Genomic DNA, 18,650 nt, shown 5'->3' with positions numbered 1-18,650 from the left:
GCAATTTAACACCCCATTTCACAACCACGTTAACCAATTTAGCCATCGATCCAAGTAAGTCGCACTTTAACACCCCGTTAACCAATTATATGCTCCGCATCCTCCTCAGTGTTCCCCCGAGGGAAGCTGCGGGCAATTTTTTTCTTTGGTGGTTCTTCACGAGAGAAAGCGAGAGACGCAACAGGAAAGACGTACCCTTGTCAAGATGACGAAAAAGACGGGTATCAGGGTGGTGATGGGTAACGGTATCTGAAACAAGACGATACAACGATGTCAGAAAAACAAACCCCGGAAAAAATGCACAGTCGCGCGGAATCTGCAAGACCGCAGTATGAACCGCGGTCAATTTATTCGAAGTGAATGAAAACACAAGTGCGAGTTAAACTTACAGTATGGAATCGTTGGCTGGAGAGCATGATAACTGCAGACATGAGAGCTGGAGATACGATGCCGCAAGTCGTGAGTCCTATGAATGGCAACAGGAGCCAGCGACTTTCCTGCAAGATGTAGCCCGAGACGGGGGTATGATTAACAACCAAGAGTGTCGTCATGAGATGTCTTTGTGTGCCTTGTAAGATCATGCACAGGTAATACTATTTTACTGTGTTATTTCGATGAAATTTTCTGCTGGAAGTTAGCGCTCGGGTTGTGTCCACTCTTTCTTAAGAAATAGTGTTCATCCAGTCGGCTACCCTGCATGCAGAGTGGGGATGTGAAGGTAGGTAGGTAGGTAGGTAGGTAGGTAGGTAGGTAGGTAGGTAGGTAGGTAGGTAGGTAGGTAGGTAGGTAGGTAGGTAGGTAGGTAGGTAGGTAGGTAGGTAGGTAGGTAGGTAGGTAGGTAGGTAGGTAGGTAGGTAGGTAGGTAGGTAGGTAGGTAGGTAGGTAGGTAGGTAGGTAGGTAGGTAGGTAGGTAGGTAGGTAGGTAGGTAGGTAGGTAGGTAGGTAGGTAGGTAGGTAGGTAGGTAGGTAGGTAGGTAGGTAGGTAGGTAGGTAGGTAGGTAGGTAGGTAGGTAGGTAGGTAGGTAGGTAGGTAGGTAGGTAGGTAGGTAGGTAGGTAGGTAGGTAGGTAGGTAGGTAGGTAGGTAGGTAGGTAGGTAGGTAGGTAGGTAGGTAGGTAGGTAGGTAGGTAGGTAGGTAGGTAGGTAGGTAGGTAGGTAGGTAGGTAGGTAGGTAGGTAGGTAGGTAGGTAGGTAGGTAGGTAGGTAGGTAGGTAGGTAGGTAGGTAGGTAGGTAGGTAGGTAGGTAGGTAGGTAGGTAGGTAGGTAGGTAGGTAGGTAGGTAGGTAGGTAGGTAGGTAGGTAGGTAGGTAGGTAGGTAGGTAGGTAGGTAGGTAGGTAGGTAGGTAGGTAGGTAGGTAGGTAGGTAGGTAGGTAGGTAGGTAGGTAGGTAGGTAGGTAGGTAGGTAGGTAGGTAGGTAGGTAGGTAGGTAGGTAGGTAGGTAGGTAGGTAGGTAGGTAGGTAGGTAGGTAGGTAGGTAGGTAGGTAGGTAGGTAGGTAGGTAGGTAGGTAGGTAGGTAGGTAGGTAGGTAGGTAGGTAGGTAGGTAGGTAGGTAGGTAGGTAGGTAGGTAGGTAGGTAGGTAGGTAGGTAGGTAGGTAGGTAGGTAGGTAGGTAGGTAGGTAGGTAGGTAGGTAGGTAGGTAGGTAGGTAGGTAGGTAGGTAGGTAGGTAGGTAGGTAGGTAGGTAGGTAGGTAGGTAGGTAGGTAGGTAGGTAGGTAGGTAGGTAGGTAGGTAGGTAGGTAGGTAGGTAGGTAGGTAGGTAGGTAGGTAGGTAGGTAGGTAGGTAGGTAGGTAGGTAGGTAGGTAGGTAGGTAGGTAGGTAGGTAGGTAGGTAGGTAGGTAGGTAGGTAGGTAGGTAGGTAGGTAGGTAGGTAGGTAGGTAGGTAGGTAGGTAGGTAGGTAGGTAGGTAGGTAGGTAGGTAGGTAGGTAGGTAGGTAGGTAGGTAGGTAGGTAGGTAGGTAGGTAGGTAGGTAGGTAGGTAGGTAGGTAGGTAGGTAGGTAGGTAGGTAGGTAGGTAGGTAGGTAGGTAGGTAGGTAGGTAGGTAGGTAGGTAGGTAGGTAGGTAGGTAGGTAGGTAGGTAGGTAGGTAGGTAGGTAGGTAGGTAGGTAGGTAGGTAGGTAGGTAGGTAGGTAGGTAGGTAGGTAGGTAGGTAGGTAGGTAGGTAGGTAGGTAGGTAGGTAGGTAGGTAGGTAGGTAGGTAGGTAGGTAGGTAGGTAGGTAGGTAGGTAGGTAGGTAGGTAGGTAGGTAGGTAGGTAGGTAGGTAGGTAGGTAGGTAGGTAGGTAGGTAGGTAGGTAGGTAGGTAGGTAGGTAGGTAGGTAGGTAGGTAGGTAGGTAGGTAGGTAGGTAGGTAGGTAGGTAGGTAGGTAGGTAGGTAGGTAGGTAGGTAGGTAGGTAGGTAGGTAGGTAGGTAGGTAGGTAGGTAGGTAGGTAGGTAGGTAGGCAGGTAGGTAGGTAGGTAGGTAGGTAGGTAGGTAGGTAGGTAGGTAGGTAGGTAGGTAGGTAGGTAGGTAGGTATACGTAGATAGATAGATAGATAGATAGATAGATAGATAGATAGATAGATCGTAATTTTATTGCTTTTGTTTTGCGTGTGCCCTTGCGTTTTGGAAAAAATACCGAAATATGACTAATTTCCTAAAGCTCTGGCAAGATCTGGCCGATAGCATGGCATCACAACCAGAGCTACTTCGCAACAGCAAAAAAAAAAAAACGGCTGTTTTATGATTTATATTTCAAATGGCGAAGAATCCTGACAGATCAAACGCTGTCGAATTCTCCGTAAAGCATTTCTTCCCATGTGACAGAGGCTATCCCACGATTTATTTTCATTTCAGTACATAACAGCATATACTTACAGGGTTTCCTCACCAGTGAATCTAGGGCTCACCCCATTTTACACTTAGGCTCAGATAACAATATAGACGGTCTTGTCTATGAAATGTTTTGAAGTGTTCATTTTTGCAGGTGTGTCACATTGAGTGCAGTGTGTGCTTTGAACAAGAAGGCCAGATGAGTGAGGCGGGTGTGATAAGCCGCACAGTGGACACACCAGAGTGGTTGCCTTAATCGCCAGCCAGGATGACATCATCTCGAAGAGCAGGATCAGGCCGAACCCCAGCATGGCCATGAACTCCACGACTGGCGAGGCAGCTGCAAGGGGCGTGACAACACACAGGGGCATGGGAAGCTCGAAGTCGTTTCTTGACGCACACGTGGCGACAAAACGTTAAAAGGGTACTGACACAAATTTTCTTAGGCGAGTATACTGTGCCGTACAAAGTTCCCGCACACACATACGTCTCTGCACAAACGTGAAGCTCAGTAGATGCTGATAAGATATTTTTTTAACATCAAAGTGCATTTTTGCGGAGCGCACATACTGAGGTCAACACTAGCGTTACGTCAGGCTATAGTGCAGATTCTGGTAACTGCACGCACCAATACGGCAAGCTGTGATGACGTCAGGCACCAGAACATTCACTATGACGCACGTCACCAAAAATATTCAAAATATTCGCTTGGACGTAACCAACAGGGCCAGGAACGAAGCAGCTGTGGTAATGTCACGATATCTTGAATGAGCACGTGATAGAAGCTCATATTGTAGAAACCAAGACTAGCTTAAAAAAAAGTACCGTAATTAACTTTTGAGTATGCACGCATACTTGGACTTTCATTTGAAAAAAAAAGAACAGCGAAAAAATTCTGCGTCAGTACCTATTCTAAAGCGAATCAATAAATGTACTATACTACATACTGTATATTACTGCTGCCAGATTAATCTTTTTATGTCACGTACCTTCATTTGTGACAGCAGATACAAATGCAAGCAAAGACACTAGAAGGCAAGTATTTCGCTAGTTGTTTCCATGTTCTTGTGTCAATAGGAATTATCATATATCTTAGCTGATTTCTGCGGTAAGATACTCTGCCCTTATTAGGAAAGTAAAAAAAATATATTATTGTGGTACTGTCGTATACACAAAAAAGTGACCTAATTTCAATAACAGAAACCTGATACCTACTCAAAAATCAGTAAAAGTGCGCGAGTCTAATTTGCATTTTCGTACTCTAATAAAGATATGACAACCTATCCGACAAACTATCCCTCATTTAACCAACAACATTGAGCACTAACCAGTGCTAGTAGAAAAACGCGCTTCTGATATATAAGTGCGCCTTAAACAGTTTCTGTTTGTCAAAATGCATTCAGGTACCTTCTTTAAGGTATCCTCCATTGATCTTTCTATTTTGTAACTACTCGCGCACCTCCAAGTTTAGTTCCGAGTTGCTGCAGCGTTATGGTTAATATCAACATCAGACAACCTAGCCCATCTATAGTCATGTATCCCTGAACGCAATATTTTTTTAACTGGGTTGCGGTAAAATGCCGAAACGGTACATCGAGCATCCCAAGTCTTCTAGTTCTTTCCAAGCCTTTTATCTGACCCGCGTTTTTCCTCTCCCTTCAATTGCGCTCCTAAGAAAAAAAACAACAACTCATGATTCTCTTAGCGAAGGCACCCTTCAAGCACTGTGAGTTAAAACTTCGTCTACTTCTCACAGCTACACGTCTGAATTAATGGCTGCAGCGAAAACACAGGCTTGCCGGCATGTGCATACAGCGCTGTTCTTAACCGCGTCCTCGGCTGCACGCTGTATTCAAAACGACCTCAACCTGATTCGGCGACCGTACGTATATTTCCGAGTATTTCCCTGTTCGTAGTTGATTTATCTCGGGGAAGCGTACAGCTCCGCGTACTACTGCAAACAAACAAGCAAAAAAAACAGGGGGGGGGGGAGATAGAGAAAGGGAGTTTGCGGTGCACCGCCGTGACAATACGAGTTTTACACTGCGGCGCGCAAGTGGAAAAAATAAAAGAGGAAAAGAAAAGAAAACAAAAGTGGGTCAGACACTCACGTGCCACGTCAAATCCCAGGGACCTGTTGATAGACTCGAGAAATCCATGCTGTCGGTACAGCGACACCATGTAGGTGACGAACAGCAGGCTTGTTGAGAACTGAAACGAAGCGAACAGAGAGCATAGAATGGAGAAGGGTAATTGACAGCTCTAAATAGAATAAATAAGAGAAAAGAAAAGGTAGGGAGATCAACAGTCCAGGGTAACCGGTTTGCTGCCCCATACGTAAGAACAGGATGGAGGAAACGGTAACAATTATTTTAAGGAGAACACCTTCGAAGTCTCATCCGACGCAAAAACGGACCAGCGTCCCGCGTCAGCGTCTCCCGTCGACAACGTCAACACGAGCGGTGCAAAAAAAAAAAAAAATCATCGTCACGCGATAACGTCATCATGCGATGTCATCACGACGGCACAATTATGTCACCCAAATCTGTTACGTCATTACGACGTGACGTCAAGTGACATGATACTGTAGCTATATCAGAGGACAGCTGATCACGGAGGCAGTGCGGAAATCACACGAGGTGCCTCCAATCCCGGAGGCTTTGCTAAACCACATCAAGCACAAAAAGCTTTCGGAGGGTGGCAATACATCGAGGATGGCACGGTCAATACATTGGTCGAAAAGAAACAGAAAATAGATTTTGCCTTCCAGTTGTCTTGGGTGAATGCGTACGGTGAGGTTTTAAAAACTCTTAGGCCCGTATTCAGAAACCAACCTTGACCTTACCTCACGTTTTCTTCCTCAAGACGTTACCCTCTACATGCGTTATAAGGGCACAAAATTGTTACAGGGTAAACAATAACAACAACACGACTGGTTCATGAATACTGGCCTACTTCGGTCATCAAGCGCAATAGAAGTTTAAAACTTAGAAAAAAAACTCGAGGTAAGCAAAAAGTTGGTTTGTGAATACGGGCCTTAGAGATTTTATGCGTTCGCCTGGAGCACGTCGAAAGTGACAAGCGATCTATTTCTCTCTTCTCAGTCGAATTAAATCCTCTCTCGCCCACCTCTGAAAGCTTTTTATAACTATATTGTGGTTCCTAAAAGCCTGGAGTATCTGCTTCTGAATCTTCTTTTTGAGTCGATTAATTTCGCGGATACTCTGCTCAAAAGGAAGCGCGAAGCATAAAAGTAGGTGTGTAAATGTGTTGAGTAAGGAGGATGTAGGATGTTATTACATATACATTCGTTTCCAAAGCGCCAATTCAAAGCCTTCAATTTAAGTTTGTAACTGACTAAACATTTTAGGACGACACCGATGTCTAGCTTGGTCGTCATCATGTTCCTAATTATTTAATTGATTATTTATTAAGTAAATTAATAATTTAAAGGGTTTTTCTTGCCCTCGGAGGGAAACAGCACGTCGCGTAATATAAACTGCCCGTTTCTGTTTGACAGACGTGTGGATGATGGTTAAATATGGCCATGAAGAAGTGTTAAGGTGTGTATGGACAAAAACACGGTAACCAACACCACACAACAGCGTGTTGTTGCATCGCACCAATGATTAGGCCACCGCAAACGAGTTGGTAGCTCGTGCGTAGTAGGTTTGGTGGGGCGCGGGTAAACATTTGTCTTCATTGCAACGTATGTTCGTCGTGGTACATAGATGTGCCGAAATATATGTGCCCTTATTACTGGAATGTTATGAAAGCTTTGTTTTCTGTACATAGTGTAAATAAGGTTTTTCTAAACAGCCTTGGCAATCACATTGTGAACCAGCAATGAATATGTGACGAATCACCTTAGTTACTGGTGAGAGAAAGGTAGATTATAGGCAAATTAACAAAAGACTGTGAAGCTAACATGGCTGCATGCGGTTGGATATGCACTGCACCGAGTGAATATGAAAGGACAGTAATTCAGTTAACCAGTGTACGGTGGCTTAGTTCAATTAATAGAGCGACCAATCCGGGAAGGCGTATGTCCCGGCTTCGATCCCTGTACTAGGACAACTCTTTCGTAAGCCAAAAAGCTCTCTCTCTCTCTCTCTATTTCTCTCTCTCTCTCTCTCTCTCTGAGAAATCCGTGAGGATTTATTTTACCCATGTGCTACAAGCTGCTTTTCATATATTTTTTCATTTCTCAAAGCTGTAATATGCGCTTCGAGATTGGTTTTCCAGTGAGCATAATCGGCCGCCAGCAGCCCCGTTGTTAGTGCAAATCCGTCGCTTCGTCCTGAACAGCTGCACGTGACACGAGTCACACGAGCGAACTCGGCCGGGGTCACTGAACTGGGGCGGGATCACTGAAAGGCTTGTTCGTTCCTATGACACCGGAAATGAGGTAAACGCCTCACCCTCAGAAGCCACATGTTCTCCATCTCTGATTGTTTTCCTGATTAAATACGTTAGGTAATGGCTTTAGGAGCGTACAATTGAGTTACGTACAAATAATAATAATTGTCCGGATTTCACGCCGAAAAACCACGACACGATTACCAGGGATGCCACGGAGGTATCCGGAAATTTCGGCCACCTGGGTTTTTAACGTAGATAGGCCTCTGGGACTTCGTCTTCATCTAAATGCGGTCGCCGCGGCCGGTATTCGATCCCGCGACCTTCGGGACAGCAGTTCAGCACTATTACCACTACATAGACAACCACGGCGAGCTAAGGGAAACAGACAGAGAGAGATAATGAGATAGAGAAAGACGAAGAGCAAGGTGGGGAGGTTAACCAGATATTAGCACCACATTTGCAACCCAGTAATGTGGGTGGGTGGGAGAGGGGAGTATGGGTATGAAAGAAGGTGTAGAGATGTAAAGCAAAAAAGAAAAGGGAAGGGAAAAACGCACTACACAGGATGAGTTTTGTACAAATGTGATCAGGCATCTCACCTGGAAAATAATAAACAAAATGTTGCTTCGACACCTGTCAGTATAGACGATCAAGCGAAGGCACGCTTCGTAGCGGCTTCGCTGGAACGCCACGTCGCTTTTCGACTGTGAGGCTCGACTGTGAAGAAGCTGCCCGGGCTCAGGATTGGGCGGCAGTATCCTTATTGTTCTTTGAGAGTTCTTTATTTTCCGGTAACTGTATTGGTCTTTCTCAGCTGAAGCGAGTCATTCCATTTTGATGTCATTTTCTTCCCCCGGCCAAGGGCACTCCCCTTGGTTAGCTTCCACTCCCGCCAAGGATTGGCCGATAGACTATTTGTTACGCAGTGGAGCGAGAAGTGTCCCTGTGGCACTGGTACCTACAGATGGGGGCAGTATTCCGATGAAGAACCCAAAGGCGATTCAAGTGGAGCTTCGAAAAGCCACTTCGCATCCCCAGGAGATCACTGAGGTCCGCCAGTTTGGTCGCGGAGGCATCCTGTGCTGTTCCGCAGATCAGGAATGCATTCGTGAGCTCCTGCAATGTTCCGAATTCGCAGCGCATCCGGTAAGCCCATTTATTCCGGCACACCTCGCATGCTCGAAAGGATTAGTCCGCGGTGTAGACACAAGTCTGACACCTGCAGATGTGCTCGATTTGTTTTCGGTGGCGGGTGTAATTTCAGTGTACAGGTGCACCCGTACAATTGACAACATAAAATCACCAACGGAATCGGTGATAGTGACCTTTTTAGGAACAGTCCGACCTTCCGAAATTAAGGCATGGCCACTGATCTATAAGGTAGAGCCACTTTCCCCCAAACCCCTGCAGTGTTTGAAATGTTGGCGATATGGACATAGCGTCAGAGGGTGCCGATCAGTTCTTAGATGCCGTCTGTGTGGTGAAAATCATGACAGCCGCGAGTGCAGCTCTGAGAAAGAGAGGTGCTGCTTATGTAATGGCGCGCACCCTGCAGACTCCGCAGACTGTGCAGCAAAAGAAAGGGAGCTTGCCATATTAGATATTGTAGAACGCAAGAGGTGCTCTCGGAGAGAAGCCGTTGCAGAAATGCAGGAGAGATCCAAAGGATATGCCAGTGTTGCAGCACGTAATACCACCGCCATGGATGCATCTCTCGCAACATCTATCGCAGAGGCCGTAGAGAAGGCTATGGAAAAGGCAATGGAACGCCTCGCAAACAACCTTTTTGAAAGCTTGGCACAATTGGTTTCCAATCAACTATCTCAAATTCTAGGTGTAGCATCTACGAACGATTGGGCTCCTGAGACATCATTAGTATCGCAGCGTACGGAAATAGAAAGTGCGACAACACGTCAACGAGCGGTTTCTCCTGAGGCAGGGACTTCCAAAACAACGGAAGACGGTGATCTTACGGAGGATTCAGAAGCATATGCAGATATGGATATGGACCCTCATAAGGTTCTGAAGCGAACCCGATCTCCCCAATCAAAAAACTCTTCGCATAATTCGAAATCTAAAAAGTATCTATCCAAAAAAGAATTCATTGAGAACATGTCTAAGAAAGACTTTTTGCGAAAGGACATTTTGGACCAAGCAGTTTCTGCGACGGTTCTGTCGTCAAAATAGGTTCACTAACCATATTACAGTGGAATTGCAGATCTATATTTTCCGCAGCCACAGACCTATCATACATTTCTTCACTGCTTTCCCCGGATATTATATCACTGCAAGAAACCTGGCTTTCAACAAGCCAGAAGTTTCACCTAAAAAATTATCGGCTATTTCGATTGGACCGACCTAGCAGAGGTGGTGGGCTTGCTGTCTTGATAGCAACTAAGTTTAGTCACAAAGCTACGATCTCTTATCGTTGTGTGACTCCAGATTGTGAAATTTTGATAGTAGACATAACATTACCAGACGCTTCTCCCTTGTCGTTTGTAAATGCGTATTTCCCAGCCGGGGTGCAAGACACACGAAGTCTAGACGATATGTTCTCTGCCTGCAGAAAGGATATATTAATCACTGGAGACTTCAATTCACATCATGTGGCCTGGGGTTTTAAAACAGATTTAAGCGGAAAACGATTGTGGGAATGGGCTATTGACAAGAATTTATCTTGTTTAAATTCACAATCTGCTACTTTTGTCCGAGGTCTCTCTAAATCTGTAATTGACTTGACATTTTCAAGCTCATCTCTAAATATATGTTCGTGGCAAACTTTAGACTGTGCTACTAACAGTGACCACTTGCGTATTACTTTTGTACTGAACTTTCCAAGAATACATGTCGCCGAAAAGGCCCGCTCATTCCTCAACTATAGAAAATTAGAAAAAGACTTGAGGGCTACTTTTGACCACCGCAAGGACATACAAGGTGACATTAGGGCTATGAGTCTGTGTGCAGTGTTAAAAAGATCAGTAAAAGACGCAACGTTTAAATTAGACTCGGCCACAAGAGGTTCTTTTAGTCCATGGTGGACTGAAGAGTGCACGAGGAGCTATAGAAAACGGAAAGCTGCATGGAAACAACTGCTGGTCAACCAATGTCCAAAAAATTGGAGTGATTATAAATTCGCAGCAGCAGACTTCAAACGCACAGTAAGTACAGCAAAAGAAGGTTATAATATGAAACGACATGAGTATCTTTCTAGGGCTAAAAACAAAAAAGCGCTCTTCAGATTTTTAAGATCTCAAAAGATGTTACCACCCGCTGAAAATATTGACTCTTCTGTTCTTTCCCCCCGTGAGCTCTCTGATTTAGTAGAAAATATTGCGAAAGGGCTCCAAGATAGATTTATGTCAACTATACCACTGCACATTGTGAACCCAATGGCAGGCGAGGATTTCGAGGAGGTTACTTTAGATGAGCTGGCAGAGATAATAAGGCACTTATCTCCTTCGGCACCTGGACCAGACGGGGTAACAAATCCAATGATAAAAGTAATATTCGAGATTTGTCCAACTGAAGTACTTAATCTGGTGAACTTTTCTTTGACAAAAGCTTGGATACCTGCGGAATGGAAGCTGTCTAAAGTGATTCCACTTCTTAAAAAGCAAGAAAAAGGATTCGCCTTGGACAATGTAAGGCCGATATCAATCACGTCAAATCTGGTTAAGCTAATTGAAAGAGTTTTGAATGCCCGGGTAATGAAATATATTAATAATAACGCAATATTAAACCCCAGTCAAATTGGTTTTAGATCCGGTTGCTCAATATGGTGTGCGCATGTTGATTTAGAGAGCCGAATACAACTGGCTCGGCGTCGGCGCCAATACTGTGCTTTAGTTACTTTAGATTTGGCTAAAGCGTACGATAGGGTTGAGCATTCAATTTTATTAAGACAGATGGAATTTCACCACTTTCCCAACTACATCACTGCGTGGGTGTCGGAGTTTTTAAGAGGGAGAGAATATTACTGCTTTAAAGATGGGTACTCATCGAATAGATATAAGCAGACACGTGGCGTACCACAGGGGGCTGTCCTGTCGCCAGTTTTATTTAACATTTTCTTAAGCTCCATTCCATCAACTAAGGATATTCAGTTATATGTGTACGCGGACGATATTGCTTTCTTCGCAAGTAATACCGACCTTCAATCATTATACCAGAGTCTACAAAATTATCTCAATATGATAGAAAGATGGCTTAAAAATATTCATATGACCTTGAACGTAAAGAAAAGTTTGCTCCTTGCATTCTCTTTTCTGCAGCCTATCAACATCTCGTTAATGTACAGTAATGAGCTCATTCCGCAGGCGAATTCCCTTAAATATTTGGGCATCATATATAATGACACATTAAATTGGAGAAGTCACACTGATGATGTGTACTCCAAGGCAACACGGGCCATGGGGTGGCTACGGAAGCTTGCAAACCGTAAAGCGGGTTTAAGAAGAGATGTGCTAATAATGATATATAAACTTTATGTGCGGCCCATCATGGAATTCGGTTGTGTATTATTTTCTGGCAGCGCAGCCTATAAAATGAGACCCCTAATACTGCTGGAAAGAGAAGCGTTGCGTTTGTGTCTGGGTCTACCAAAGTTTGTTGCAAATAACGTGTTGTATATGGAAGCTCGCCTACCTTCTCTGCTAAATAGGTTTAAAATTCTTACTGTGCAAGCATTCTTAAAGATATACAGTTTACACCAAAGACTCTCATTTTACGCTTTCATTCAAGAACCGACTTTATTTTTCGAAACCCATTGGTCGCGACTACACACCCCGCAAATAGTATTTGCACAAGCGCTACTAAACCAACTGAATGTAAAATTAGACATATTGGTCCAATACACAACCTAATGTCAATGCTTAGCATACAATTCGATGATATATTTCCTCATAACGCGAAACAATTGGCATATAGGTATTTAAATGACCAGTTAGCAGATTATCTATCTCACCTGGAGATAAGCAATATCATTGCGACTGACGCATCTGTGTCAAAAGAAAAGGCTGGGGTTGGCATCTTCTCTCCTTCCTTTGACAGGTCCTTTTCGATTCGACTCCCAGATTATACCCCGGTATTCATGGCAGAATTATTGGCCATTGTTCTTGCCCTACGCAAATTACCCTCAAGCGAATCATTAGCAGTTATCATTACAGATTCATTATCAGTTTGTAATGCACTTTCTGCGGCAGTAAATTCAGAGCTCATGAATACGTTTCGGCATTTAGTACCGAAAAACGTAAAGAAACTGCATTTGCTATGGGTACCAGGCCACCGCGGATTATATTTGAACGAAATGGCGGACTCTTTAGCAGCAGTATCCCTGGGTGGGCCCACCATCCCAGTTTTGCCAGATACGGCTTATGTAACCGCGCTAAGGTTCCGAAATGCTTGCCTGCAATGGGGAAAAGGTAATTTGGATAAATTCAAAGATTTCGAGCATTTGAGCTATTGCTGGAATAAACAGTGGTGTGTATCTCGCCAGTTAGAGGTCACTTATACCAGATTGCGCTGTGCAGTTCCACAACTAAATTATTACCTTAATAAAGCTCAGCTCAAGGCGTCACCGCTATGCATTTGGTGCAACGAAATTGAAACAATTGAACATTTCTTTTTATTCTGTCATCGTTATTCTTATCAGAGAAAAAGATTTTTAGTAGCCCCATTACAAAAGCTAGGAATACAAGTAAATTTACCAGTAATTTTATCATTTGGCGGAACTTCATTTGGTTACTGCCACAGGGATGTATGCTCCGCTGTGTTTGATTACATCAATGCAACTAAAAGATTACCATGCTAGTGAACCACTACCTTTTCAGATCTTTAGTTTATAATTCGTAGTTATGTCTTTCAAAAACAAAAGATGGTTTGACCGCTTGCTCAGCACACATTTTTGTTTTTTTGGTAGTATTATTTTAAGCTTCTTTTATAGATTAGCTTCATTTTCAGTTTAGTTTTATTTAAGTATCCTGCCGCCCGGTTCTTGGCCCATCCCCCTTTGTGGGTAAGCGCCATCCATCAGAGGTCATCAGCATCAGCATCAGATATTAGCACCACATTTGCAACCCAGTAATGTGGGTGGGTGGGAGAGGGGAGTATGGGTATGAAAGAAGGTGTAGAGATGTAAAGCAAAAAAGAAAAGGGAAGGGAAAAACGCACTACACAGGATGAGTTTTGTACAAATGTGATCAGGCATCTCACCTGGAAAATAATAAACAAAATGTTGCTTCGACACCTGTCAGTATAGACGATCAAGCGCTGCATTCCAAGAACATTTTACCAAAAAAATAATCATAAAATCAGAAAGACTGCACATGCGTTTAAACCAGGTGTTTCAAACACGTGGCCCTCGGACATTTGGCTAGTGACCCGCAGCTTGGTGAAGTATAAAATGTTTGACTTCGCTTAATCACACTATTACGATTGATTGCGATTAATAACATCGATTAACAACGCTTTATTAGGGTACACTACAAAGACGGGACTCGTCTCAAGCATCCTTTTTTTTTGTGACGCATCCCGTGCGGTTGCCACCAGTTGAAACATAACAATGGAACGACATCTATATCTTTCAGAATCGGCGTCCAGATATTAGTCATTTAGGAAGTCGGTATCGATATGTTTCTCGAATCCTGGTGCCAAATCCTCATCAGAAGTTATCCATAAGTGAGATATGACAAACGCGTTCTTTCAAATGGCGGCGTAAATTATTAGTTTTGTCCCCCCCCCCTCATTCTCCATATTTCTACCTGCTTCACTGTCCCTGCATGCCCTTGCGGGCCCAAATTTTGTGACTCCAGCACACTATAGCTGAGAGGTGAGTTTGAGACTCCTAGATTAGACTTACTGTTGCTTTGTACTATCTTCTTTCCTACATTTATTCTTTCTTTTCTCTACATCATATAACAGGGTACCAAACCAGATATAGTGATTTTGTTAGCCATAATGTCTTTCTCGTATTCTCTTTCTCTTATTCTTTGTCTATTCTGTTTAAAAGAAACGCGAAATGACGCGGCAGTTATCGGAGGAACATTTATGTCTCTGTATAATATGGTCTATGAGTTAATAAATGCGTTTGGCATTAAACCACCCTATAACGAGCTGGCCATAACCACACCATATTCTCATTTGTCCTATTATTGACATTATGGACATTCGTTGGCGCTTCTGTGGCGAGGCTCCTCCCAGCATACCCGCTGCCTTATTTGTTTTCTGTTTAATACATCTTCAGTGCAAGAAACAATTTTTCATGTTATTATTTTGCCATATATTTTCTCTTACCAAATAAACGTTCATCTCTTCTTCCGGCGTATCCATCCACGCACCGTTTTTTCCATATGCCTATATTAACACTTCACGCAGCGCAAAGACGCAATGAGGAAAAGTTCAACACTGGAGCTTTCTCCAGTGTTAAAGGAAACGCTAGACGCAGAGTATAAGATGTAGCGAGCCGAACCTTTATGTGAAAGGCACATGGCCTAATAACCTTGTTACGTACGTATACTATAATAACAACACTATTGGCAGCTCACAAACACTCACCAGTGTGATGGTAGCTGCGTAGCGAGTGCCCTTCTGAAGGGAGCAATTGAGGAGGCCCGTATTGGAAGTCATCTTTCTTTCTTCAACCTGAAACGATGAAAGAAAGATCGTTAAGTAGCCACACGCATGAATAAACTGCACTTAATCTTTGCAGATATGAAATAAAGATCTTTTGGTGCAGTTAGAACGGCTAGCTTTTGCTAGCAGTGTTGCTTGCCAGCACTCAAGTAGTCGGAAAGCAGCCGGAGAGGATACTACAGTCACAGCATTGAAGGACTCTGCTGCAGTCAAGTATGACGATACACTTCATGCGTGATTGTACCTGCTGCGATATACATGTCAGAGATATTCCAATTGCATGAAATATCATGTTAAAGCATATAACCAAATGACGAGTTGTAATGTAGCACCTAACATAAACTGAGCTCTGGCCAAAAGGCACCAGGAAAAAAAAAAACGGAAATGCGTACATGGGACCCATTCACAGGGACGCCATAAGTGATAAGCTGGAGGGGACTAGATGAAAAGGTAATTGTTTTCCACAATGTTGACATGCGCGCGCAGGCTTAAAGTCGGAACACTCTCATATGTTCTACTGCAAGTCGGTCTCCGCACAAGTATTGCCATCAGCTATGACTGCTGGGTGGACAACAAATTCTACAAAAAAAAAAACTACTACAATTCACACGAAATACAGGCATTAGAGCAGGTATTGCATGCATGCATGCAAGCATGCAAAGATGGTGAATATTAAGGCTCGTTTTTTTTTGTTTAGCACAACCTTCATAAAGAACAATACCCAGCAAAACCAGGGGTGGTATAAGAGTCGTTATTTGTAATCTTTCGATAAACTGAATTTTAGTGATCATGACATAGATATGAAGAATTTGAAGCGGACGAAGAAAAATATATACTTGTCACCACAGGGACCAAACCTGGAACCTTCGTAGAACATTAAGTACATTATCTGAACTTCCCTGCTTTGGTCCATGCCGGCGGCAATTCGTCTTTTCGTTCACTCTTATCGTCTTCATACTTAACACCACAATTCTTAGAACACTTTGGAAAAAAAAATGTTACAAATAATGTTCTCTATACCTTACTTGGCTTCGCCGTCTCTTGATTTTCATTAAACACACATATAATATATTGTGCCTCAAGGGTCAGTCCTTATCAAAACAAAAAAAGAAGTATCCGAGAACGGCACGCACGCACACTGCTGAGGAGGCGGTCGTACTTGTATTTTGGGAAACCTGGTGAAACTTCAGACGATGTGGCAAGCGAAAACAGCGTGCACTATGGACGGGCAATGAAACTTCAGTGAGCGGTCGCTGCGCCCCGATTGCGTTTGTTGCTTTAAATGCGCGCAGCCGCGGCCACTTGTGCAGGTGCCGAGATGCAGCTGCCACCGACGAGAGACCCACGCGCTGCGACGGAGCACACGCGGGTCGACGTGCAAAAAAACTGGCGGCCCCGATTCAATCTACGGTCATATTTGAAGCTGAACTATATCTATACATACTTATGGGTATGGGTGATAAAAATGTAAGTTGCTTTTGAGAGAAGAAGAAACACAGCAAAGCTGGAAAGCGAGGGGAAAACAGACAGGCATGCACACCTGATGGATAAGCGTCGTTTTGCAACCCTATACCGAGAGGTAAGAAAAATGGTAAATAGAAAAAAAATAACGAGAAATTTCACTCTGAAGCAGGACGGACAAAGAAGCAGTTTTAGCACTCGAGAAAGGGGTGACAGAATTTTGAAGCCGCAGGGGAAAACACTCCTTTCAAGGGCAACCGTTTGATCTGGCACAATTCGTTTCTGGGACACGAACTCCGACGTGAAGTACTTGCGCTGTGGTGAGACATCAGATGTCTTTCAGATGGTGTGGGCATGCACCCAAAATACCTCTCGCCTACACCTTCGCCATACCCCACGCGAGAGGCATGGGAGATCACTATACGCGACTGCTCTGGACAGGGGCGGATCCAGCCAGTCACTTTAAGGCGGGCGACCGCCTGAACAAACACCAGAGAGGGGTGTGTGTACATGACTTCCTTTTTTGTCATACGCTTATACTAACAGAAAAACCTCTTGATATCGAAAATGCTGTTAGTGTGTGCTCAAAGTGGTTGCACTCATTTGTCCTAGTGGTGATAGGAAGTGGACTACGAGCACTGAAGTAAGGGGGGGGGGGACTTGCTGACACAGACTTGAGGAAGGTATTGCCCCCCCTCCTGTGGATCTGCAGCTGGCTCCTGACTGAAAGACCAACGGGCCCTATTATCATAGGGCGAGAGCAGCGGCTGAGCATTGCGGTGTCCCGGACTAAGGACACCAGCCATCAGGGGCCACCGCTATCAGCCCCGAAACCTAGCTATTTTAATTAAATAAAGTTTGTTCTCTCTCCCTTTCTTCTGAAAGTCATTGTCGAAGTTAGCATATACTCGTTCGGCGTTTTCTATTTTAGCAGCTTGGTACACGTGCGTCTTTTTGGCGTACTGTCCGTTTCGCGACGTGCGTTGTCTTGGCTCGCTTGCCACACGCGCTTTACATTTCATGCAAGACCTTATTTGGTGCTTGCCGCCACACAGCCACGCGTATGCTTAAAAATAGAGCGAAAATAACTTCCTTATACTTGGAAATGCGGTGAAAACACCTCCAATGCTTATGGAACACACGCGTCCCGTGTACAGGCTTCACAATACAACATGTAATATCACTGTTAATAATGCGTGGTACAAGCGTACGGTGCCATCGGGCGCTAGAACATGCGATTATCGCGGTTTAAGCTGGCCACCCGTTACAAAAGACGTACACGTCACTTCGCGTATTCAAAAACATTTCACGCGTATAAATGCCCGTGCTCTAAAGCATGCTACCCATAACACAAAATGCAGCCGTATGCGAAGGCGTAATTGACACGAGCCACTTTGAATTTTATGAATTACGTTGTAGTAATCCATAATTTCAACTTCTCGAGTAACATAATAAAATAAACAGTATGTACCAAGCGGATGAACTACGTACTAGGGACAGGATATCGCTATCGGGTTCAGCTCTTGAAGGCGAAGCTTATAGGGATTCCCCAAATATTTTTCATCTCACATTTCTTTTATTTTTCGAACTTTTATCTTTTATTCTTGATGCGTAAACATTCGTAACCTCAAGAATCAGGGGCCAAATTCACAAAAATTGTCTTTCCTAAGAGCGTTTTTTTTTCATTGATCTTCCAGCTTCGCTAATGATATGACCCGCATCGTGAGTGGCTGAAATATTACCTTACAAAAAAAAGTTTTGTCATCATGACGACATCGTTTCACATCATAATTACATCACAGAAGGCAGTTCTCTCTCCCCACGCCAATCTAACAAAGAAAAACAGGCGCAAGAATTCTTCTTCCTTCGATCATCAAGAGCAATCGTCTCGTTCTGGCAACTTTCATGCCTTCAGGTAGTAAGCGAGTGATTATGGGTCAGTTGCTAACTCGTAAAAATGTTCAGGCGCTAAGTGGCACCAGCAGGCCGAAAAAAAAGTGTTCCAAACTTGCTGTCGTAGTAACGAGTGGTGCTGATTAAATCTCTCAGATTTAAATGCGCAGATATACCGCATTTACTCGAACGTAAGGCAAGCTCCTCCCTTCCTCCCTAGGTTTTCCTACCTAAAGACGTCCCTCGCGCAACAATACAACACCGAAATGCCTTTTTTTTTCTTTCTGGATGCAGTAAAACGTCACTTCTCACGTTCTAATTGCGGTCGCGTTACAATCGTGCAAATACGGTACCCGACGAGGCGGACAGGAGAATGACCGTTGCATCTCAGTTCGTAGATCATCGGACGCGTTATTCGAATGTTGCAAGTTCGGTGTCTGCCGCTGGCAAGTTGTCTTTTAATTCACTTTTCGTTCTCACGTATTTCACAGT

At 44.0% G+C, this 18,650-nt stretch overlaps 1 protein-coding gene across 1 annotated transcript in view; it reads right to left on the bottom strand.

The window, feature by feature from the left end:
* LOC119174639 (uncharacterized) overlaps positions 1 to 18,650 on the bottom strand; it is a 31,759-nt gene that overhangs the window by 5,097 nt on the left and 8,012 nt on the right. The window contains exons 2-6 of the mRNA XM_037425627.2: positions 14,727 to 14,813; positions 4,925 to 5,024; positions 3,053 to 3,153; positions 390 to 497; positions 196 to 249 (exon numbers count right to left, since the gene is read on the bottom strand). Coding sequence (XP_037281524.2) covers positions 196 to 249; positions 390 to 497; positions 3,053 to 3,153; positions 4,925 to 5,024; positions 14,727 to 14,798 — 435 coding nt within the window. The 5' untranslated portion in view covers positions 14,799 to 14,813. The remainder of the gene's footprint in view (positions 1 to 195; positions 250 to 389; positions 498 to 3,052; positions 3,154 to 4,924; positions 5,025 to 14,726; positions 14,814 to 18,650) is intronic.

This window comes from Rhipicephalus microplus, chromosome 5 (genome assembly GCF_043290135.1).
Source record: "Rhipicephalus microplus isolate Deutch F79 chromosome 5, USDA_Rmic, whole genome shotgun sequence".
Lineage (NCBI taxonomy): Eukaryota > Metazoa > Arthropoda > Arachnida > Ixodida > Ixodidae > Rhipicephalus > Rhipicephalus microplus.
Note: the sequence above shows the minus strand (reverse complement) of the source record. Positions and strands in the feature narration are given on the sequence as shown.